Source organism: Lissotriton helveticus, chromosome 2_1 (assembly GCF_964261635.1).
Source record: "Lissotriton helveticus chromosome 2_1, aLisHel1.1, whole genome shotgun sequence".
NCBI lineage: Eukaryota > Metazoa > Chordata > Amphibia > Caudata > Salamandridae > Lissotriton > Lissotriton helveticus.
The window spans coordinates 1522990687-1523016479 of NC_136059.1; the positions used below are offsets into that span (position 1 = coordinate 1522990687).

At 49.1% G+C, this 25793-nt stretch overlaps 1 protein-coding gene across 1 annotated transcript in view; it reads left to right on the forward strand.

Annotated features, from left to right (window-relative positions):
• Nucleotides 1–25793, forward strand: part of LOC144818753 (alpha-2-macroglobulin-like) — a 1363397-nt gene that overhangs the window by 869215 nt on the left and 468389 nt on the right. The window contains exons 19-20 of the mRNA XM_078676468.1: nt 16481–16589; nt 18029–18257. Coding sequence (XP_078532594.1) covers nt 16481–16589; nt 18029–18257 — 338 coding nt within the window. The remainder of the gene's footprint in view (nt 1–16480; nt 16590–18028; nt 18258–25793) is intronic.

Here is a 25793-nt window from a genome sequence, read left to right on the forward strand (position 1 = left end):
GGATTGTTGTTTTTTGAAGTTTCATATTTTCTTCTCCTAAAGGTATCATTGTGCAATTGTGTCAGTACATTTGTCCCCTACCCTGCGCCCAGAGTCGGTACCTGTGTCACTTGTGGTCAGGTTGAGGAATCAGGGGTGGTAGAAACTGCCTTACCAGTCCGAGGGGAGGGTTGGGTGTGGATGAATGGTGTGTGGCACTAGGCAAGTGAGTGTGAGTTCTCTGGGGTAGAGAGCTTGCTGATACCTTTGTGAATTGTGTACTCCTGTGTTAGCTCAGACCCCTAGGTTCCCTGTGTGATCTCTTCTCAAGAACGTCCGCCAGAATGGAGCTGGTTTTTGATTTCAATGATCTAGCCACATACGGTATGTGGGAGCTGAGAAAGTTCTGTGACGAGAGAGGCATAGGGGCGGATCAGTCAGGATGGTATGCACTTAGGAGATGCATGGTCAAATGGCAAGAGGATCAATGGGATCTTGAGCGCAGTGAGGAAAGGGCCCGGGCTCCACACCAGGAGGGTGGTGGGTCTGTGGGGAGCCCTGAAGATTCAGAAGAGGAGGAAGAAGATGACAGCACCTGGATGCCAGTAGAGAGTGAGGACCCCATAGATAGGGAGTCCCTTGCTGGGTCCAGCGTAGGAGGCAGCGCCTCATCCCTTTCCCTGTCCCCAGAGGAGCTGGAAGATAGGAGGAGAGAAAGGGAGCACCAGCTGGCTTTAGAGAGGCTCAGGTTGGAGCATGCCCAGGCTATGGCGCAGCTGGAGCTTAGGAAGCAACAGCTAGAGACCGAGATGGTCTTAGCGCAGGAAAGGATAGAGGAGGCTGAGAGGGCCTCCACCAGGGGCAAAGTAGCTCTGGAGGGTAGACTATCCCCTGCGCGCAGTTTTAATTTTCTGGATTCCCCAGGGAGGGCTGAGTCCAGTGGTGGCAGCTGTTTAGACTTCAGTGCAAAAAGTCCCCTACCCCGTGCCCAACGTATGGTCCCTTGTTCCCAAGAGGAGGAGTTAAGGTTGAAGTTCAGGGGCAGTAGGAAACTGCCTCATCAGAGTTGTTTTTTTTTTTATGGATGACTGTTCTGATGCAATGTGGGATTGGCTGGAGGCTAGCTCGGATGATGAGAGAGACGGAGTACTGAATATGTTTCTCAAAGAGCAGTTGCTCAGTGTTGTTTGTCCAGAGTTGCGCCAGCACCTGTTGAAGTCTGAATCCCTTAGTCCAAGTGAGCTTGCAGATGAAGCAGACCGCTGGGAAAGGGCCAGAGGTTCTCTAGAGTCATTAGGGAGTGAGTCCAAAAGAAGTGGTTCAGGTATCTTCCAGCCCAGCGTGGTGGAAGAGGCTCAGTGTAGCCCAGCTAGGTCCCAGGATAGCGAGGAGGGTGTAGGGGCTCACTGCCTGGCTCAGTGGAGCAGGAGTGAGGGGGAGACCGAGGTTCCCCAGACGCCCGAAGCCCTGCCTCAGGACTTGGATGGTTTCTGTAGGGAACACCAGGTTGGGGACCTAGGCTGTCCTGTTAGTCCACTTGAGGAAGATCTCCTAGTGAGTAGAGGACCTGGAGCGTCTGTAACCAGAGCTCCTATGGTTCTAGAGTCTGGCAGTACCGCTCCGGTAGGGAGGGTACAGGAGTCCAGAGTGAGGAGTGATTGGGGGAGTTCCCCAGTGGAAGGACCAGTGGGTCAGGGACTACCCAGTTGGGCTAGGTTCCCGTGTAGTGACCATGGTAACACCACTTCTGGTCTGGGGGATCGTCACGCACTGTCAGGTGGACAGAGGGCGGGAGATCTGCGCCAGACAGACAGTCACACAACATATGTCTCATTTGTTAGCCTCAGGGGGATGGAGTGTAAGTCCCCAGAAGTCCTGGAGTGCCAGGCAATTGTTCCACCGAAGGTTTTAGACCAGAGGTTGGAAGGCCAGGTTCAGGATCAGCCTGACCTGAAGGGTAGGATGACTGTAACCAGTGTCCTGACCGGTTCTTCTTCCAGAGGAACTTCTCCAGGTGGGAGAGGGCAGACCTCTGGAAGGGGGTGCAGAGGGTGGGAGAGCCCCCCTCTGACCCCGGTGCAACCTGAGTGGATAAGCCCTGGGTTGGAATGGCGTTCTAGGTGTACCCCTCGCCGGAGGAGGAGGAACCCTAGGAGAAGAGGTAAGGGGAGGAGAGCCTTCCCTGAGACTCCTGGTCCGCCTGAGGTTGTAGGCCCTAGGCTGGAGAACCAGTGGCAGTCTAGTCCTGTCTTGCAGACAGGAAGAGTGGAAAATGGCCGCTATGTGCCAGGGGTTACTACCCCCCGCTCTGCGAATTGGCAAGGACCAGTGGCACCTGGGTGGCCCAGGGCCTGGTCCTGGCCGCGGACAGCTCGGGAGTACCAGTGGGGTAGCCCAGTTGGTCCGGATAGTGGTTCTAGAAGGAATCCCATGGGTTCACCGTGGCGTAGAACAGGAGGGTGTCCCTGCAGTGGCGGGCCTGCGTCCGTGTTCTATCGCCCCAAGCAGGGAAGTCCATCACGGTGGTGATTGGTCTCCCCTGCGTTTTGGCTGGAAGGGGGTTATGTTGGACTTTGGCCCTTAGGGCAGGTTCACCCCTAGACTTTTTGCTTGAAATGGTGACCTGGCAATGTTGATTTTTGGGATTCTGCGCACTTTCACTGTGTCCCAGTGGAAAGTGCGTGCGCACGCTGAGTGCATGTGCTGAGCTAGGCCTGCCCGCCCATAGGAATGCATGGGGAATGTATGTGTCCCTGGTAGTTCCTGATGCGTGGGGTGTACAGGCTTGAGTCTGGTATGTGTGAACTCGTGAGAGTGAATGCTGCGAGATGGTGTATGCAGCATGTATGTGTCTAGTAGGGAAGCGCCATTTCTAGACATGGCTGTACGTGTGCTGTGAGGGTGCTGGCGTGTGATTGGCTGGAGCTGGCTGGCATGCCAGGCTCCAGGAAGTCTGGATGGGTCTGCCCGGTGGTGAGTGGGAGATTAGCATGAGTGATGTGTGGGAGGAGTGTACCTGTGTCCTGGATGGGCTGGGTTTTCCCCACACAATGCTGGCTCCGCCCCCCTGTGGTGTGTCTAATGACCCAAGCCCTGCCAGTGAATAGAGAGGGTGGTTGAGGTAAACAGAGTACTCAAGAACCAGCTGCGACTGGTTCCGCCCCCACCCTGCACCCTTAGACAAAGGAATGCACTGTATAAAAATGGGGCTGTGTCCCCACAGATGTTGTTCTTTTCCAGGATCCTGAGGGGGGCTGCTGCTGCTGTCGCTAGGCCAGAGGACCGCCACTTGGAGTGTCTCCCTGCCTGGAGACCCAGTGAGCTGGCTCTGGGCCCAGCCTGGCCCCCCTGCCTGCCTACAAGGACTTTTGCTGGACTTTGTTGTCCTATAGCGCCTGGGGGTGCTGCATTGGATTGATAGCGCTGGGAGCGCTTTTCTTTCCCCTTCTAGCGCTTAAGAGCGCTTTATTTTGCTTTTAGCGCAGGGAGCGCTCTAAATTGCCTTTCAGTGCTAGGAGCGCTTTACTTGTGGAAGCCGGAGCCCACCCGGCGTTTTGCCCCGCTCCGTGCCGATTTTCGAGTCCTCTGGCAGGTGCCCACCCTGCCAGGGACATTGCCACCCAAGCGAGTGCCCACCTCGCTGTATATTTAAATTTAATCGGGAGCCAACCCCGAGATTGTCCCCGTCGCCGCCCGGCCAAACCGGAAGTCAGGCAGGCCGGGGGCGGGACGACCGAGACAACAGGAAGTGACCTTGCTTTCCCCGGGACTCCCAGGGGAAGGGAGAGCCTCGGAGGAGAGGAGCGGAGCCCCGCCCGAAGAGGAAGCCAGAAGCTGCCTGCCGGGGCTCCCATCTGAAGGGAGAGCCCCGGGGAGAGAAGAAGAAGCAGAGCCGCCGCCCGACCCGGTGAGTGGGGCAGAGGAGAGGGGAGGGGCGCCGGGACACATTGTAGGTGTCCGCCCCCCCCCCCTTTGTAGTGCGATCTCGCGCTCATTGTGATTGTGAAGCCACGAGGGCTTCAGGGTAATTGCGGCATCTAGAGTCCCCCAGAGGGGGGGGACTCCCAACAGAGGCGCCCCACGTATTCTCGGGTCCCCCGTGAGGGGCCCCACCGCCACAGAAAGCCGCACCTTTGTCTGTTGAGCCCGAGAGGCTCCAAAGTGCCCACTATTATTTTAAGAGCCCCAGAGAGGCTCTAGGTGCCCCAATTTTGCTCCGAGTCCCCAGGAGGGGGACTCCAACGGCGGCCATTATTGATTTCGAGCCTAGAGAGGCTCAGGGGGCCATTCTGGTTGTTTAGAGCCACGAGGCTCTTGGGGGACACAAGTGCTTTGTCCAGAGCCTGAGAGGCTCCAACGTTGTCCCCACCAGCATTGCACCAGTTGCCCAGCACTTTGTGGGCAACTGCCACGTTTAGGCCCCCTGACATTGGGACAGTTCTGGTGTTCCTGCCTATGGACAGTCACAGGTGGTGACTTGTGAGTTTGGCGCCATTGTTATTGTTATGCACCTCTGAATGTATTGTTGATGCATCATGTGTTTTCCTCTTACACCCCTAAAGGTATTGTAATACATAGGTGGTTGTTTTCTCCCTAGTACAGGTGGTGCTAGTGAGGTCCTGTTACCAGTAGATACTGGTTGTGTGCTATTTTGTGCTAAAGTACATTTATATTTTACCTTCTAAGTGCTATTTCTGAAAGTGCTACTTCTGATTCCTGACAGTGGTCCAGGTGGCCCTGTCTTGTAAATATCCCCTTGTAAATTCTGCCCGTGCCTCTGGCACATTGTAAAGTGTGTGTTTTATCTAATGTGTTTTGGTGTAATACAAAGGCTATTTTTATATAACCTTGTGTGGAGTTTCCTTCGTGGTGGGCCTTTGGTTGTTGTTGCTGGGGTGCGTGCGCAAATACTTAGCCTACATCGCCTCCAAGTTTAGCCTTGCTGCTCGCGCCACGTTACCTAGAGGGTGAGCTGGGGTTATCTTGGCGTGTAACTCCCTTGCCCTGACTTGGGAGTGGTGGTCTCTGACTGACTTTGGCAAAAGCCCTGGCCAGCCGGGGATCCCATTTCCAACAGGAAGCTTCATATAACCCCTGAACTCACTTCCCCTAGAAAAGTGACACCTCTGCTACCTACTCACCTCCTAGAGGAAGAAGATTCGGATGAAAAAAGTCCTCTTTGGTTACTCACATAGCCCTTTAGAAATGCACGTTAAGTGCCAAAATCTGGATTCTGAAGACGGCTATGGAGAAGAACAGGACTATGATTCTCCCCAGGACTACCATAGAGGTTATCAGGAGGAGATGGTCTGTATGCCATCCTCCTTGATTTCAGACTTACAGTTTATGCTACCCTCTGAGGGTACGGGAAGCGAAAGCTACAACCCATTCAGTGTTATCCTTCCTTTGCATTAAAACTGCACCTAACCCATATGCACTGGCATCCACTACTATAATGGATTTGTTATGGGGATCATAAGGTTTAAGAGCAACAGCTTTGATGATGTCATTCTTTATGCTGTCAAATGCTGTCTGACACTCAAAATACCACACAAACTTGATGCCTTTCTTCATAAGGAGTCTTAAACAATGAACCTTTGACACAAAATGTATTAAAATTTTTGGATAATACTTCGCTAGCCCCAGAAAACAACGTAACTGCTCTTTTTCTGAAGGTGGTGGAGCATTTTTGATGCCATTAAGTAATTTTTTTTAGGCTTGACTCTTGCAGATAAACTATGTCCTAAATAATCAATTTGTGTCATGGCACATTTAAATTTTTCAGCTGATTCGGTCAAACCAGCAAGTTGTAATTTCATCAGAACTTCATTTAGAATAGAATCATGATCTATATCTTTTTTACCCCAAAGCAACACATAATCTTGAAAAACAAGCATACTATCGATGTCCTTAAGAATGCTACACATAAGTCTCTGAAAAACTGCTGAAGCAGAAGCCAACCCAAAGGGCATTCTTAGAAATTGAAATGCACCCTCCGGAGTGATAAAGGATGTGAGATGTCGAGAGTCGGGCTGCAATTTGATTTGATGGTATCAATGGACGAAAAGTATTTAGCATCTTTGACAGAAGCTATCATCTCGTTAATGCGTGATAAAGGGTGACGGTCAATCCAGATGTTTTTATTTAGGTCTCTCAAGTCCACACACATGCGCAATTTTCCGTTAGGTTTGCGTGCCAAAACAACTGGACTAAGCCACTCTGACGATTCGATAGGTTCAATAATGTTTTCTTTACATAACCTATCCTATTCTTGTTTTAATTGTGGTCTTAAAATGAATGGTACATTACGAACTTTGTGAACCACTGGAATGGAATTTGTTTGTAATGCGATACGGTGCTCGAATTTATTTAAACAACCTAACTTAGAATTGAACAAATCAGGATGCATCTTGCTCCATTTGGACACAGCACAGTCTTGAGTCAAAAGAACTTGATTGGGATGATTGGGATCAATAATTATTCCTAAACTCTTTTGTTCTTTCCATCCCAATAAGGCTCTACCTTTTATAACCACATACATTTTGGTTTGCGCACTTCTTTCTTTATACAGAATGTTGCCAACAAAATACCCTAAAACAGGAAATTTGTTCCCCCAGTACCCCACAGGTTCAACATCGGATGGTAAAAGATTACATTTGCCAATGGATTCCCAAATATTTTTATCGATTATGGTTAACGGAGAACAAGAATCCGCCCATAATGAAACATTGAACTGGTTGATAGAAAGAGCACATTTGGGTGGTTGGTTTGTACCAGACACTTCATCAACTTCGTTGTCCCAAATGACTAAGACCTCAATTTCCATATCACTACCATTTAGAGATGATTCCCTGGTGTCATTAATTACATTCACAGAACGTTTCCAGGATTCACTATCCCCAGTTCTGCAAAGTAAAAAAAAATTACCTATTTTGTTGCATTTGAAGCATGTAACATTGGTAGCAGGACACCATGGGGTTTCAGCAGAGTGTCTATTACTGCCACACCTGAAACAAAAATGCTTACTAGTAGTGAACGGCGTTCTTACACTGGAGAATTTAGCACGTGGATTGTTACTTTTTTCATTGACAGAATTAAATTTTAATTTAGGTTTGACCACATTATTGTGAATTTTGGATATATCACTTAATATTCTTGGTTGCGACTCCCTACAACATATACATCACTGTGGTCTTTGGAGTGTTCATTACTCAACTCCTTTACATAACAAGAAGTATTTTCAACCCTCCTAGCTACATTGATAATTTTTTGTAAAGACGGATCTTTTAGCTCTAACAACCTCTCTTGAATCTTGGAATTATTGGTTCTGTTAATGAATTGGTCTCTAATTATCTCTTCATGAAGATCCTTGAATCTGCATGATGCAGCTAGTGTTCTTAAAACAGCAACATATTGTTCAACGGTTTCCCCTGGTAAATGTGCTCTGGAAAAGAATTTATGTTTTTCAACAACTATACTGGTATTTTTTACCATATTTATCCTCTAAGGCTTTCAAAGCTTCTAAATACTCCTCTGAAATCAATTGTTCAGTTTTTGAACTATCAAAAACAATCTCCTCATCACTAGAATTACCATCTTCACCGCCTACAACATTTTGGGTAGTGGAATTGACAATTACAGGATTGGCTAAAGTCTTTAAACTTTTCTTTCCTCTATTCCTAGGTTATGCTTTAAGAGAGCCAACTTACGCGAAGCCAAAAAGGTCTAGCCACCAATTGCTTCAAGATAAGTCTCAAAAGATTCCTGCCAATCCTCCCATGCCAGGATTCTGTAAAAATTTGGGTGGAGCTAAAACAGAAGTAGTTTCCATAGCTGCAAAAAAGTAATAATATAAAATTGAATGTGAGGAAAGAAGAGAAAGAAAATAGATCATAAAAATACAATTTTAGTAGTTATAATATAAACTTGAATGATGACACCTAAAGAAAATAACACAAAAAATTAAAATGAATAAAGTAGACACCGCTGTCAAAAGTGTTGCTTGGCATTGTGATGCTGATGTTCATGAAAAGTCTAATTCACAGTAAAAATGACATATTAACATAAATAAAGTAGACTTCGTTGTCAGGATAACACAGTTTGATAGTGCTATGTGATGTAGAAAAGCAGTCGCAGTCAAAATAAAAAATAAATGTAAACTCCGTAGTTAAAAGAAAAGTACCTGCTAACTGTTATAGACTTGAATTGTTTATACTCCTTAAGCGTGTAATCCTTAGTTAAACGTGCAATGCCAAATACTTGCAATTACTTGCTTGAAGATAAATCACAGAATGCGTTGCTCAGCTACCACGTCTTTCACAACATGAACGTGCTGGATAATAGAAACGCAAGGACGTCAGAAGCCTCTCCCACAATGCAACGCGCTATGATGTGAGAAGAATGAACACGTTGTGACTCCGACATCAGCAATGGATACAAAATGCCCGCCACAGGATCACAAAAGGAACCTGCAGCCAGCTTCGCCATTGAGAAGTTGGAGAATGCCAGATTTAAAGGTAAACAAAAGCACTTGAATCGGGGAAATTCAGTACTTTAAATAAACACTTCAGGCAGTCAAATTTAGAAACCTCATGCAGGAAATGTCTTTGATGTAAAAAACAGTGGCAACCAACGTTGGAGAATAACAGCATGAACTTGGTCTGAAAGCGTCTTGAGACCTCTGGGTGAGCTGGCGCATAAGAGCCAAAAGAGAAGTTTTTTGGATGTTTTACCTTGAGACGGCTGTCTCAGGGTTGAACGATTCTATCCCGTGGGAAAACGCCATTCATTGAACTGTCTTGGAGTCTCTTTTTGAGAATATTTTTCCAAAAGAGAAGTCTTCTGGTTGCTTTACCTTAAGACGGCTGTCTCAGGGTTGAACGATTCTATCCCGTGGGCATACGCCATCCATTGTACTGTCTTGGAGTTTCTTCTCGAGAGTATTTTTCATTCCTCTTGGTTATTATTGGCGTTCCCTACTCAGTAATCCCTTTTCCCTGTGCTGACCCATACCTGTGTCCTTTTGTTTCATAGTAGTTTTGTCCCCATCATTACATTTATTTTCCTTACTTGCTGTTGGTTAAGTTAGTTATATTGCCCTTCTTGTCATCTGTATACTTAAGAAGTAGCCCTATGTTCGCGTTTCAGTTTACTTCGTATCACTGTTTGCGGTCCTAGTCCGCTAGTCCAGCTTCTATTTCTACCACTGATTCTTCATTTTCACTAGGAGTCCGTTCTCTATTGCTCTGCGCGTGCAGGTGTTGCCAATTTTGGCACTTGCGCGCACTATATATTTTTCTCTCCTACCAACCGCCCTCACCGGCGTATCTTGCCGCTGCAGGGAGAAGGAGCCACGCCGCCTTTGCCATTGCGTCCGGACCAGGTGAACCTTCCCGTTATCTCAGGTAAATCGGGTCCCCGACCATTTCCATTTAAACCCTTATACTCCTTTATTTTCGGACCATGACCTTCCGCTTGTTCCTTACTAGGTTTTCCGCCGCCCATTTTGTTGAGACTGAAGCCCCGAGTCTGTTCACCCCGGTGGTTCTTCCCCGCTGATAAAGGGATGGCGCTGACTGTTTTTGCAAGGTATTTCTGGGTTGTGTTCTTGTGTCTTGTATCACTCCCTTTGACTTCCTTATAAACTAGTAATTCTACGGTACTTATTCTTTTAGGTTTACCTAATATTGTTTTCTGATCATCCACGCTGTATTTTAGCCCCCTGAAGCTTGGCCATCCGGTGTCTTCGGAAAATCTGAGAGGTAGACCTTACCTATTTTCTTTAGCAGTCTCCTTAAGTATCAAGTGCTGCCGTCCCATGCATGTTGTGTGTTTTACCACCCTCCTGATCCCGCTTATTTATTATTTTATTGTTAATACCCGCCCCTCCTTTCCCTTTTTTTTCATTATTCATGTCTAAATACCGTACACCGGGTAGTTTAGACCTGGTATTCCGCCCAAACTCCTTGCATGTATTATTCTATGAGCACAGAGTTCGCACCATTGGTTTGAACTTACTCTGTGTTCTCCTATTTTACATTCCATGCACGTCATTACTGCCTGTATTTCTTGTCTGTATATCGTGCAGACGTTGTCCATTTCTTCCCACAATTTTGAATATTGAAGACCCATATATTTTGGCAATACAGTCCTTTTACATTTACCTATTTATTTGGTTTAGTAATTTCTGTCTTTAGCCCATCCTTTAGACTCACTACTGTTTTATTATATATATTTTTTTCTTTACCCATGTTTGGGTAATTCAGCTTCCCTTCCCTGAGCTCTCCCTGGATCCTTAACAAGCCTCCCAAATCCTGATGTCCGGGATCCTGACTGCCTAGTAATCTTATTCATTACTGGATTTCCATCCATGATTCTGCAGCTGTTCTTCTGGTGATCGCCTGTAACTTTACAGTGGTCCCGCTCTTGAGGGCCTTTTGGTAGGCTGTCCTCTTTCTATTCAATGTTTTGAACACAGCGTTTTTTACTTTTTCTCCTTGTCTTTGTCACGTGGTTGTAATTCTTTGCACTCTGTGGTCTTCTTCCTTGAATTAAAAAATACTCTGAACCTTTGCTTCACACTGTGTCCATAGTCCTTGATATATTATATGCACTATCTTGTTGACTGTTTGTGTGCTGCAAATTCTGGGTTATAAGGACTTTCTACTTGATTGTTATATGTGGATAAGATTGTTTTAAATTGTGTTCTTGCTGACGTTTTTCAAGGCCTCTTGTTTTTATTGAAGTCCATATTGCAGTTTTTGTTTATACTGTTTCTCTCTGTCCACAGAATAGCCACTTTGCTGTGACTAGGACCACTTCCCAGGACCTCTTGTCAGACGACATTCACTGCGTCTGCACGTTATATTCCGAGTGCGCCCTGATGAAGGAAGCCTGTATTGGCACTTGTCCTAAACGCGCGTCGGCGCTTTGTTGTGTGTGGTGATATGTATGGGAATGTCTGTGCATGTATCTAATGGTACAGTAGGTTTGCTTGAGTAGATGAGTGAATGTATTCTGTGCCCTCTTTCACTATAATTGTGTGTCCTAGTTTTTATATTGTAATTTTGTACTTGATTGAGAAACGTTTTGCAGATGTCACTATATTGTCTAAATGAAATTATTTTTCTATGACAATGATCTATTTATCTATATATATATAAAAAATTAAAAATAAAAATCTTTTGAATATATTTGTTTTTGTGTTGATTGTGTGGGCAAGTTGAAAGTGAAATTAGACATTTGTTTTCCGGGTATTCAGGGAACATCCCTTTTCATGTCTTCCTCGTTAGTATTCTCGCCCTGGCGGGTTGTTCCCCTCCTTGACTTCTTACCTTAGATTCAGGGAGCCTCTTCTGTTTTTCAATTGAGCTGGCGCTATACAAACTAAAGTAACAATAACAATAACAATAACAACGTGAATGCGCAACGTGGCAAGAAGTATTCAGTCCTCACCTTTCTCGCCGCATAAACATGAAGGATTGCTTACTCCACTACCGGCACAAACGAAGCCAGCACATCGCAGCACACAACTCTTACCTTACCAGGTAGGTCGCTCCCCCCACTGCAGCTCCTCCAGCGCTGGTGCCCTGCACCCTTGGTTCCGCTGCCCATTCCTGGGCATCGTTTTTCCTCGCCCCACTGCTCGCTGTTCCCGCTGCTGCTGCCGCTGCGGCCCTGCCCCCCCGTGCCCATTCACCAACCCCTGCCTCCTGCCTCCTGCCTCCCAGCTGCTCCTCCCTCCCAGATCCCCTTTAACTGGCGGCAGCGGTGGTGAGGAAAGCTACCCTTGACCTTACCAGGTAGGTCGCTCCCCCCCTCCCGCTGCAGCTCCCCCAGCGCTTGTGCCCTGCACTCTTGGTTCCGCTGCCCATTCTTGGGTGCCGTTTTTGCTCGCCCCCCCACCCACTGCTTGCTGTTCCCACCACTGCTGCCCCTGTGGCCCGGCCCCCTGCGCCCATTCGCCAACCCCTGCCTCCGGCCTCCCACCTGCTCCTCCCTCCCAGATCCCCTTAAAATGGTGGCAGCTGTGCGGCCGCGCAGCGGGCGTGCCTAAGGCAAGCCCGTCTGCGCCTGTCCGCGCCTGGACCGTGCCCAGTGCCAGAACCCCTGGACCCCGCGAACGCCACAATACCAGACTGCACTACGACGCCAGCAGCCTCCACGCACTCAACGCCGGCCGAAACAACACCTGCATCCAGGCCACCCCGAAATGGACCAACGGACCCTTCTCCTGCCGCACCTGCAGCTTTACCTACGACAAAACCACCAAACCTCCAAGGACCGGACCCAACCACCTCAGCTGCATACTCCTCAACACCCGCTCCGCAAGCAACCATGCTGTCGAGCTCTGGGATCTGCTCTACACCTCCGCCCCAGACGTGGCCTTCCTGACCGAGACCTGGTGGAACGACTCCTCGGCGCCCAACATCGCCATAGCCATCCCGGACGGCTACAAGGTCACCCACAGGGATCGCGCCAACGGAACCGGAGGAGGAATAGCCATCGTCCACAAATCCACCCTCAAGGTCGCCACCCATGCAGACGACACCCTCAACACCGCCGAACACCTGCACTTCCGGATCCACACTGACCCCAACACCACCCTCAGAGGAACACTCATTTACAGACCCCCCTGGATCCCGGGCCCAGTTCAGCGACTCCATCGCCGACCTCGCCAGCACCCACGCACTCGCCTCCACGGACTACATCCTCCTCGGGGACCTGAACTTCCACCTCGAGAACAACGATGACACCAACTCCGCCACCCTGATCGACAACCTCGGCCTCAGACAACTTGTCACCGCACCCACCCACGCACACCGGCCACGCGCTGGACCCCATCTTCTCCACAGGCACCCACGTCGCCTTCGACCACACCACCGAAATCCACTGGACCGACCACCGCTGCATCCATTTCACCTTCACGAAACCAACCATGCACCACCACACCCAACAGCTGCCACACCGCTGCTGGAGCAAAGTCACCGAAGACCGGCTGATCACCACCCTCGCCCAGAACCCACCCACCGACCCCACCAACCCAGACGCCGCAGCCCGCAACCTCAGACAGTGGATCGACGACTGCACCAACACCCTCGCCCCGCTCAAGAAACCCTCCAACAACTACGCCAGCAAGAGATCCACCTGGCTCACCGATGAGCTCCAGACCTTCAAACGCGCATGCCGGAAACTGGAGAAAATATGGCTCCAAGAACGCACACCAGACAACCACGCAGCCAACAAGGGCGCCACACGCAGACATCACCACCTCATCAGATTAGCCAAGAGATCCTCCTTCAAAGACCACTTGGATAACAACGCACATGACAGCAAAGTGGTCTTCAGCATCGTAAAGGAACTCTCCAACCCCAGCGCCAATGCCAATGACATCCTGCCCTCACAAGAACTGTGCGACTCACTAGCCATTTTCTTCCTCCGCAAGATCGCTGACATCCACGACAGCTTCAACACCACGACCGCCCCAGCTACGCCAGACTCCACCTCCTCTGTACACACCACCAGCGCCATCCGCCTGACCTCCTGGTCCAACATCAACGATGCCGAGAACTCCTTCCACTCAGGATCTCTGTCAGACCCATGCCCACACCACATATTCAACATAGCAGACGAAGCCATCGCACCCCAACTTTGGAAGGTCATCAACATCTCCTTCAAAACAGCGACATTCCCAGAAAGCTGGAAGCACGCCAAAATCAACGCCCTCCTCAAGAAGCCCAAGGCGGACCCCAAGGACCTAAAGAACTTCCGGCCCATCTCCCTGCTCCCGTTCCCGGCAAAGGTTATCGAGAAAATCATCAACAGACAATTGACCCGCCACCTGGAAGACAACAACATCTTGGTCCCGTCCCAGTTCGGATTCAGACAAAACCACAGCACCGAGACAACCCTAATCGCAGCCACAAACGACATCAGGCGCCAAATAGACAACGGCGAAACATCAGCCCTCATTCTCCTGGACCTGTCGGCCGCCTTCGACACGGTCTGCCATCGCACTCTAAAGACACGTCTCCTAGAAGCCGGAATCCAGGAGAAGGCCCTTGACTGGACCACGTCCTTCCTCTCCGGCAGAACCCAGAGCATCCGCCTTCCACCCTTCCGATCCGAAGCCACCGACATCATCTGCGACGTCCCCCAGGGCTCATCCCTCAGCCCGACACTGTTCAACATCTACATGGCCCCCCTCGCACAAGTGACCTGCCATCACGACATCAACATCATCTCCTATGCCGACGACACCAAGCTCATCCTCTCCCTCACCAAAGACCCACACACCGCCAAAACCAACCTCCACGAGGGAATGAAGGCAGTCGCCGACTGGATGAGGAGCAGCCGTATGAAGCTGAACTGGGACAAGACGTAGGTACCCATCTTCGGACCCACCCCCTTAGCCTGGGACGACTCCTGCTGGCCGACCACACTGGGAACAGCACCAACACCCATAGACCATGCACGCAACCTAGGATTCATTCTCGACTCCTCCCTCACCATGTCTAAGCAGGTCAACGCCGTCTCCTCCTCCTGCTACAACACCCTCCGCATGCTCCGCAGGATCTACAAGTGGATCCCGACCGAAAAAAAGAAGAACAGTGACACAGGCCCTCGTCAGCAGCAGACTGGACTACGGCAACACACTCTACGAAGGAATCCCAGCCAAACACCTACGACGACTGCAACGCATCCAAAACGCCTCCGCCCAACTGATCGTCAACATCCCCACCACAGCCACATCACAACCCACCTGAGAGACCTACACAGGCTCCCTGTCGACAAGAGGATCACCTTCAAGCTCCTCACCCACGCACACAAAGCACTCCACAACGCCGGACCAGCCTACCTGAACAGCAGATTCAGCTTCTACACCCCCACCCGCCAGCTCCACTCCGCCAGCCTCACCCTTGGCCGGTAACAGAATCCCTGTAGCACGAAGACTCTTTCCTCATGGCTGCTCACTGGAAAGTATGATTTCACCAGAACACCACCATATCGCACAACGAATCACCGTCAAAATTTAGGTCGGCAGCACAGTAGCAGGTCAGGTAGCCGTAAATATCTTCATCAAAGTCCGTTTACGGAATTTCCGCCGAACATTTAGTTCCGTCCCAAGGGTTGCACCGGGTCCAAACTTCAGCCCGCTCATTGCCACTTTTAAAAGGAAGATAAATCCATCATTGTAATAATAAAATAAGTTTTATTAAGGTAACAACCCCTGAGACACGTCGTCATGGCTCCACTCCTTTCCAACTGCTGCCAGCTCTCCGCTGGATTCTACACTTCAGAATCTAGAGAAGAACCTGGCATGAGCACAGACCATTAGCTACATCAATACACTGAGGTACTACGTGTTAATAGATATAACATATTTCTTAACAACATCGCTGCGGCGGCTATTCCGCCTCAGCGCTAAGGGGGTGGGGGGGCGCGCGGCGGGCCCATGCTGGTGACGGAACCGCTCCGTCACCAGCCGCGGTTGAGCTGCGCTCATGACAGAGCAGTTCCGACATGGCCCCGCCCACTTAATAGAACACATCGCGCAGGCGCAAAATCAGCACTGCGCAGGCGCATCGGGCGGGCCATGACGGAACCACTCCGTCATCAGCACAGCGCTACCACGGCTGATGACGGAGCGGTTCCGTCATCAGCATGGAAAGGTTAATCAGTATTGTGCTGAATACCCTCCTTCCAAGGAAACATGTAAACACCAAACTGCCTCCTGTCTGGCACTTCTTTCTTCTCGTCCTCACAGTGTGCATGGGGCAGGAGTCACTTCCTTCCAGGCTGCTCGAGGCATCCCACTCGCCTCTTCAAGTCACATGTATAAGGTGTAAACAAGCTTTGAGAGCTGGAATAATGATGGGTGCTGCAGGTCAAATGTTAGGGTCAATGCTTCAGTTTTGTGTCCACAGTAACAGGAGTCGCAGCAGATTAAAAGTGAGATGCTTTGGTAGAGCTCTGCATTAGCCATAAACCTGGAGTGGTGGCTGCTGCAGTCTGCAGATGGGGTTTGAGTTTCATTAGTAAAGTGCTTTGATGCAATAGTAGTGGAGCAGGTGAGAACTCAAGAGCTTTGGCCTAGCTACCACCAAATCTGTGTGAGATTTGAGAGAACGGCTGAGGATGAAGTGGTTGAATTGTAGGTTGCCCTGTATTTGACACCTAACTGCACATGCCTTACTTCAAAAGCAAGCACTTGGTTTATAACCCCACTAGAGCTCACACTGTCACCCCCTTTACCTTGCATTAACTTAGTTCATATTCTCCTGTGGGAGGCTTGACCGCAACACAGAGGCTACCTGAGGTGCGGGAATATCGTGAGACGTATGTAAAACGCTTTGCTATTGCCATTCAATTGATCATGTCAAACGTAAAGGTTATTACGCAATATGTGGAAAGTTGCCTTTGAAAACTAAAAATAAATTTAAAAAGTTGTTTTATTCTTTTTAAAAAATGACTTAGTTTATATTCACTTTTCCCTTTGAAGACTTGCACTATGAAGGACGTGGATCTGACCCCCTATTATCACAGCCGCAAAAGGAAATCGTAAGAAAATACTTCCCTGAAACATGGCTGTGGCAGCTGGTGATGGTGGAGTGAGTATTGTACATTTATCAGTGTTATCACTGTTCCTATTCATAATGTTGAATTCCATTATTACTGAGGGAAAGGAGAACTGACATGGTAGGTCCTGTACTGGATACCGAAGCAGGTAAAACGGCTTAAAGTCCTGGGTCGTCTTCTCCTTCTGTGTGGGACATGGGACACCATGCTTTTTACATGCTATTGGTTCATTCAGTTAGGCATCTTTGTACTCACGTAAGTGGACACTCTACAAAGGCTGACGTGTCAGTGCAAGTATGGTATCATTCCTTCAGAGAGTAAACTGGGGGACACTTTTCAATGCTTTAAAACCTGGTTAAAGATCAGTGCAGACAGAATACCTAAGTCGAATGTCTAGAATCAAATTCTTCTGTGTTTGAATCAGCTCTGAATCTTGGTGTCACCCAGCTTTATGTAAGCCACATCCTTCATTGGGCTCAATATTAGGTGTCATAGATAAAAGGCTTACAGGTTCCACCTTGTGAACCAGAAAAACGTGGCAAGCTTTTGTCTCAATTAAACTAGTTGCTCTGGTACCAGGACCCTAAACTTCATATTCGGGCTGAGATGCCAGTGAGAAGGCATCTATTCTTTTCATTCCTTGTTCTTTTGAAACAAGAGCACTGCCTTCCATCTCATTTTCTGGACAGCATGACTTCAATCTTCAATATGATTCTCTGCACAAATGATGGCCATGATCCAGCCTGTCTTCTGCATGAAATTTGGTGGCCTGGAGTAATCAGTGAGCCGGTGGCATTTTCAACTAGTCTTTGCTGAGAAGGCACGTTTTTAGAGCTGTTGATGTTTCAAAACTACATCAGTTTAGTCGTTAAATAAGTATTTTTAAGCTAGCATGCCAGGTAGTGAGGACCATTGAGTAACAATAAACATCTGGTTTTCAATGCCAAAATGCCCTTCTGGGTGAACTTGCGCTCTACAAATATACGGTATATTATGTTATGTTATGTTATGTTATGTTATGGTATGGTATTTTATGTTATGTCTGTATTCAAAGACACTCTACTTGGTTGTTTCAGTTGTACTAGACCATTTCACTCAAAGTCAGCTTCATGTCCCACCTAGAATAGATGAACCTTCACTATAAAACAATGTCAACGCCTTATATATCTTGTCCAAAATTAAACGTGTCATTACCTTATATGTCCTTATATTAGGCAGAAGTTTGTGGGCCTTATGCATGCAATTTCTTTGGAAAGATGCCAGCAGTTTTTAATTTCTCCAACTGCTGTCTCCTGAATAGTTGAAGAGCCTCTCTTTCCAGTGGGTAGCAGAATCCTTCGCCAATATTCCTCATCACACACCCTAAGTAAAAAAGGCACCACCAATTCACAACCTCTGTCTCTGGCAGAAAGACACACATCATGTGAGATCACTGCCCATTAACATCTGCAACTACCTTATATTTTCATAGCTCTACTGGGAAGACAGAAGTTCCGCTCACTGTTCCAGACACCATCACCGAGTGGAACGCTGGCATGTTCTGCACCTCCGAGGATGTCGGCTTTGGCCTCTCCCCGATTGTGGCATTGACAGCCTTTCAGCCCTTCTTCCTGGAGCTCACCCTGCCATACTCTGTTGTCCGCGGCGAGGAATTTACTCTGAAGGCCACAGTATTTAACTACCTATCCCAGTGCATCAGGGTGAGTCTGCAACAGGAGGGACCTTACTAACTCTAGAATGTGTCGATTGTAAGACATCCAGTAATGTATACCCAGTTCTCTATATTTGTCATATGATTGGTTGTAGAAGTGTTTGGCATCATATCCTGCATGAGGGTACAGATCGGCTGTTTTGCATAATACCAGAGCTCTACAGTGTTCAATAGTGTCCTCTATTTATAGGTGGAAGGGAGGAATACTTTACTTTAGGAATGTTCAATAAATGCAGGACGTGTCTTCTCCCCAGTGACCAGTAAAACGTGACATGAACCAAGACTTTAATGCCCATTCGTTTAAGATGATGCACATCCTTTAAATGATGGGAAAATATTCCGCCAAAATAGATACAAGATACTCTCATCTCAAGTTTCTAATCAGCTAAAAACCAAGTAAAATGTTTACAGTGTTTCCTTCCTTTAGACTTAATCACATTTGTTTTAGAAATATTTATTTTAAGGGAGTGGTTTTCAATCAAACTTGTGTAATTCTGACAAATTCCACTGTAGGTCAATTGAAGTTAAATAACAAATTACAACGTCATCTGCATATAACAACATGTGTAAGGGATAGGAGCCCAATTTCGGAGGAAAATTCATAATTTGAAAGAATTGTGAAGAAGATCATAAAAAACCAACGAAAACAGCAAGGCTACCCTGTTTTATAACATTTGCGGTGTGTATATTAGATGTTAACCTTTAGATGCTCCCAACAATACTCTGCACTAAATTGAAGAATGTAGTGTGATTATCAATTTTAAAAGATGTTGAGGAATACCCAGTGCAGACACTTCTCCGTAAAGTTGGCCTATCATCCCGGTGAAATCCTGTGGAAAAATCGATAAAACAGTACACATTGATTGAAATTTAAAAACAATCTTTATCAATAAAAAAATGTAAAGTAGCAAAATTGTCTATAAAAAAGCATTTAGGTCTAAAACCAGATCTTTCCCGGAGAATGATACCATTCTAAAAATCCCAGTGTTGTAGACAATCCAAGGTGTTCCTTGAAAAGATTTTTCCAGAGGCATCAGGCAAAGCAATTTGTCTATAATAACTCGGGAGTAAACGTCTAGCTCTAGTGGAGAATGGCATGACGATACTTCCAGCCCAGAAACTAGAAATTCGGGCAGTTTTACAACAGAAGGCGAATTTACCCCCATAGAACTGTATTACCTTTAAAAATTGAAATTGATCTATACCAATTGCTCCATAAGATTTAGCTTTATTTATACAATTTACTTTTTGCTTGCTTGAAGAAGTATCAATTACCACAGTAGGATGATTTAGTTGCGATACAGAGGCACACAGATTTTTTTCTTCCTTTCTTCCATTGTCACAGGATTTTCACCATATAATTTTCTGATATAACCTATTCAATCCTGAGAAAGAATGGAAACATTTGTAGTTTCGGTCCTTGACCTGGAATATAGTGCAAGGGGTACGTTCGTCCACACAGTTCTAAAATTACAATGGACATACTTGCTTTGAAGTAGTCTGCAGTTACCTGATTTCTTTGTTTTTGTTTTTCAAGTAGAGTGAGCAAGTCGAAGTGGAGTGTATACAAACCTGGCTAAGATACAGAAATTTTACTAACCATTTGCCAAGAACAAGATTATAATATGAGCTCAATCAAGAGTAGGCTTATGCTAGAAAACTAGGAAACCAGAGGCAAGGTTTACTAATTGACAGTGCAACAGTTGCTGCACTACATTGCGCTAGGAAGTAAGGACAAGATAGTAACATATCTACTAAGCAGCAGCGGCCACCAAAAACAAAGGGTGGGGGGGCAGAAGGAGTCGCGGGGGTGTTTTGAAATACATGTTTTTTTTTTAACTTACCTTTTGCAGCTGACAGTCTCCAGCATCGCATCTTGTTGTGCTGCCTCTTCTCTTCCTGCCTGGTCCCAGCAGGCCCTAGGACAGACTCCCTGTCCAAACCCTGCCATGCAGAGTAGCTTGGGTATTATTGGTCTGAGGAGGCAGGAAATACTCCCTGCTCAGACCAGGGAGTCTGTGGGGTTTCTCCTGTCCCGCTGCTCAATGCCTGGACTGGGGAAAACCTAAGTGCGCATGTGTGTTTTGGTGTGTCTGAGGCGGCCGGCCAAAACACATATGCACACTTAGGGTGTGGAGTGCACATAGCACTCCTCCTACGCCCACCCATGCCTAGGCCCCGCCACTCCCAACACTGCTGGCTAAGACCTGCAAAATGCTAAATAAAACGATGCAAGAACATCTGCTGACGAACTTCATCCTGCCCAGCTCCTCTCACATATCTCTGCACCACAGTGAAAAGGTGTGTGTGTGTGTGTCACGTGCTGCATAGGTTTTTACTGGAGGAGTATCCTTCTCTTACAAAATACAATGCTCAGATAAACTTTGAAACTTTTCCAATTTTGAATGTACACTGAAACTGTGCAGGAGGCATGCAAAGTGCCTCGAGGAGGTGTAATTTACAGGTGCAAAGCACTGTTTACCATACTTAGTAAGATAGAGCTTTTTATCAATAACTATGAGTGGTAGCGCAGGAATGTCCATGTACAACCAATGGGACGGCGCCTTCTATTTCCATTACTCTTTGACCACTTTCCAGCGCAAAAAGTGTTTTGCACCAGAAAGTAAAGTTCAAGACGGAGCCCTAGCTTTCATTACTTCTTGTGACTTTTCACTGCGCAAAGCCTAGTCAAATCTGACCTCAGTTCTTTACCAGTGGGATTTTGAACACAGTGGCCCTTTGAGGGCCCTCTCAGAGGTCCTGAGGGGGTTCAGGTCTCTCCCAGCCATAATTCTAGTTGCATGAATTACCAAAAATATTCATGTGCCTAAATAGGAGAACCCCTTTGAGCTAAAGGCCTAGAGCAAAAATAACTCTCCATGCCCGTCTTCCAGGTCGCATTGAACCTAGGGAAGAAATCAAGCCAGGAAATGCTCTCCCGGACACTGGATCATAAAAATGAGTGGCTAAGTCAATGAGTGAATTTTGTGGTCCTTGTGACAAGCGGTGAACTAAGATGAAGCGGGGATCCAGCGCAGCAGTGCCAGATTCTGAGCACTATGCGTTCTGAGCAGACAGGCCATATTCTTCTGTGAAAGGACATGTCCTGGGAGAGGAATACGCGTGGCTCGTTTAAAAAAACATTGTGATGGCAGAGCAATAGTGGAGGTAGTTACAGAAAATTGAAGATGTGTTACCTTCATTTCCATTATTTCTTCGTGATTTTGTTGTGTTACTGTTTTCGGAGGGAAAATGGATTTGGGGTTGATAAAAATATTATCGACTCTTAGCATTATTGTTCCATTTTTGATGAGCAGCATCTTTAGATACTGACTTGATGATTTTGTGTTGAATCTATCTGTTAAATTCCTGCAGCAAGTTTAGGGATGGCATTTTTATGGCACTAAACTACAAAAAATCCATACATGGAAGTAGTAGCTATGGGGGGGCGTGGCTAGGCACGCAATGGCGGAGGTCGCAACATGGTAGAGCTCCGCACAGAGCTCCCCTTCCCTGGGCCGATTCTCCGCCATAGTTAACTGCAGCCGGCCGAAATTGCAGGCGGACCTTCCGAACACAGTTCTCGACATTCTCGCCGACTTTGGCTCCGGAGCCCCGAAGCGGCGAGCACCGGCCTGCCCTACGGCCCTCCTGCGGGCTCTGGCGCGCCCTGCGCGGCAAGCGCATTCACGCGAGGCCGCGGATCGGGCCCAGCGGACAGGCCACATCCTGAGTGCGCGCCCTGACAGGCGCAGCCGACTGGCCAGCCGACGCCGGCCTGCGGGGACCTCTCACAGTCCTGCGCCCCTCTCCTCCATGGTGCCAGCCATCGACGAGGGGCCCGACGCTGGAGGACACGCTACTGCTGCCCGGGCGGAGTACACGGTTATCTGGCCCTCTGACGCAGCAACCAAGGACGGAGCAGCTCCTGAGCCGACGACACACCGGCGGAGCGGTAGGGCCAGACGGTGGACCCCCCCTCCCCCCTGAACTTTGCCTAGCGATTGGACCTGCCTGGCGGGACCTCTTCCTGCGGGTTCGTGCTGCTGCGGCGGGTGTTCCCGGGGGCATATTAATAGCGCGGACGCGAGGTGCCCGCTCGTCGCCCGCTGGCATTGTGGACCCATCTCATGCCTCACACCCGGCCTGCGGCGACGCTGCCCGGACAGAAGTACTGACCGACCCACAAGCGCGGGTGGCGGATTGGCCGCCCCTTGTGCCGACGACCTGCAGCGGCCCTCTCTACTACAGGCTCTCCCACGCACCACCCACGGACCCAGCTGCCACCCACCAGAAGACGCACGGCGGGCATGGCCGCGAGTCGGACCTGATGCCTGGGCCCTCGGCTGAGGCCCACTGAGGACGTTGCCCTGCCTCCTTGCCTCCATGCCTTTTCAAACGCGGGCCCTGAGAGACTGCATACTATTTTGGCCCTAGTTCCTTGACACAGCCCACGCAGCGCGGAGGCCCTGCGCTACAGAGAGACGGGGTCCTACTTGGCGGCCCTCACAAGCCGTGTTGACGGTGGGTGCTACTGCTCCGCCCCACCTACAGACCGGGAAAGCGCAGCGCAGGTGATACGAATTGGCAGTTTGCGTGGGTCCTGGAGCTAGCGTGGGCGGACCTATCGAATGCAGCCATAGCCTGCATCGCCAGTTGGTTGTAGTGTTCCCCAACAGCTGCGCGGATTGTACTGTCCATTGGGCGATCCCGCACATGTCCGGAGGGGTACGAACCCGCACCGGGACTGGGGGAGCCCCACCGAAGGGTAAATCAGAAAAATCAAAGGGCAAGATGGCTGCCAATCAAATAACCGCGAGATTGGACAGCGTACTAGCAGCCATGGAGCGCATGGAACAATCTCTCCAGCTGACAAGAACATCGTTGGAGTCCAAAATAGACAGCGTCGCCATAGATCTCACTCACCTACGAGACAACCACAAGAAGCTGGCTGATCGAACTAAGTCATTGGAGGGGACAGTCAGGGACCTTGAACCCGCAGTCACCCAGACGGATAAACAGGTACAAGACCTCCTGGGCAGAGTTGAATTCCTGGAGGACCGAGCTGAGGACGCGGAAGGGAGGGCAAGACGCAACAACATCAGACTCGTGGGGGTCCCGGAAAAATGGGAAGGGAATCATCCTGCCCAACATGTGGAGGAATGGCTCAGAACCTTGCTACCTGAAGGCACACTTTCGCCATACTTTGTGGTGGAGAGGGCACACCGAGTTCCCACGAGACCCCGCGCCACGGGCGCTAACCCGCGGCCACTCCTTTTCCGGATATTAACCTACAGGGACAGAGACACGGTGCTGCGGGAAACTAGACGACTTGGAGAAATCCGCATAGACAATGCTACCATAATGTTCTTTCCGGACTACACTATTCAAGTGCAACGTCAAAGACACGACTTCTTGGAGGTAAAACGACGTCTCCGCACCACTGGCCTGAAATACTCACTTCTCTTTCCTGCGAAACTGAGAGTGGTAGCACGGGACAAAACCTATTTCTTTTACACCCCCGAGGAAGTCAGCGAGTGGCTTGACAGCGGCACGGACATGACGCCCAGGCAGGCGCAGGGAAGCGAGACGCGGCCGCGCACACGAGGACCGCGCCGCCGCCGTTTAAACAGAGGCCAGCAGACCCGCCGCCCGGAGGACGTGTCAAGACACTCCCCACCAGCAGATCAAATTCTCCAAGAACAGCGAGATGCGCTCCGGAGGGTCACACAGCTGAGCAATTCGCCCTCGTCAGACGTTATACTAGAGGACGGTCCACAGACAATCCCCAGCGATGATGACGCCATCTATGGCCTGCCAGACTCTCAGGCATCGGTGGAACTGCCTGACGTCACGCCACAAACAGCGGACATGCTTCATTAAAGACATTTCACCATACAGACCGGACCCTGCCGAACTGCAGGGGATGGAACTGAGGAAGTGATGACTGTTGGACAATATGGCTGCTGGCTGTCACACTGGAAGATCCACCCTGCTCTGGTGCTAGCTGGAGAGGCCTTCCTATAGTGAGTATACTTCCCGGACTAGCAGACACAGCAGAGGTAAGGAGGTGGCGAAGATGTGTTCTATTACACTTTCCCTCCCCGCCACACTTCCGTGATTCCTGTCCATCCCGTCTCAGGACTGGTCCCTGCTGGCCAAGTGGGGGCTAAGGACTACTTGCGCTCCTCCTGCATTGTTGGCCCAGCGGAGGTCTGAGCGCTACGGAGACAACAATGGTTCCCCGGACACTGAATCTGTACACAAGGCACACTAGACATAGGGCCCAGGGAAGGGCCACTATCCCTCATTCTATACTTTTGTCTATTTACACCGCAGATACTGTGCTTAGCGCATGACACCCCCTAGACTTGATTGTTGAACTTTTACCCTCTTGGTGTGTTTGGACGGCGACATGTTCTGTGGCCGACCTTATGGTATTTGTTGTGGTTTTACATTGTTTGAATATTTTGTATTTTCCCCTACCCTTGCCTTTGGAAGCTTACCCCCCCTATTCCTTTATGAACGGGTGCCAGAGTTTGGAATGAGTGGAGGGGGAGGGCTGGGAGATCCAGGGGGTTGCACACCTGAGGGGTGGAGGGCCGATGGGGCGGATGCTTCATGTCTACACTGTGATTATGGCTGAAATCAAGATTTGCACCTGGAACGTTAGGGGCATGCACACGCCGTCAAGGCACTACCAAATCTATTCCTACTTGAGACGTCACAAGTTCCATGTGGCGTTATTGCAGGAAACCCATTTAGACGCACCAGAAATACTTGCGCTGCGCCGCAGATGGCGTGGGCAACTTTACGCTACTGGGTATTCCTTCTTTGCTAGAGGGACGCTCATATGGATTCGGCCAGGCACCCCATGGGCGGTTATGGACACACAGATTGACGCAGAGGGCAGATACGTGCTTGTCAGGGGCAGACTAGACGGACACCCAATTGTAATCGCCTCTATATACTCCCCCAACATTGAACAGGGTAAATTCTTAGATAGCCTCTCCCTGAAACTGGCGCCTTGGCATGGTATCCCGTGGATACTTGGGGGTGACTATAACAGCGTCCTAGATGCTAATCTGGACAGATCCACCGCACCCACGGCCACAGCTCAGACACACACCACCACGAAAGCACTCCTAACCTGGGCCATGCAATGGGACCTCAGTGACGTTTGGAGGGCTCGCAACCCCACTACACGGACGTACTCCTACTGGTCTGGGGCCCACGCGCTACATGTCAGGTTAGACAGGTACATGATCTCTACTGAACTTCTCCCACTAGTCACGGATACCCAGTATATGGGCCGAACACACTCGGACCACAACCCACATACGCTAGCTATAGCTTGGGAGAACCCGCACCCACCTGTCCCCACATGGCGCCTGCAACCAGACCTCTTGCTAGATTCGTCCTTTCGTGAATCCCTACTCGCACAAACAGCCCAATACTTTGAACTTAATGCTAACACAGCGTCCTCCCCCCAGATTGAGTGGGACGCCTTCAAAGTAGTGACCCT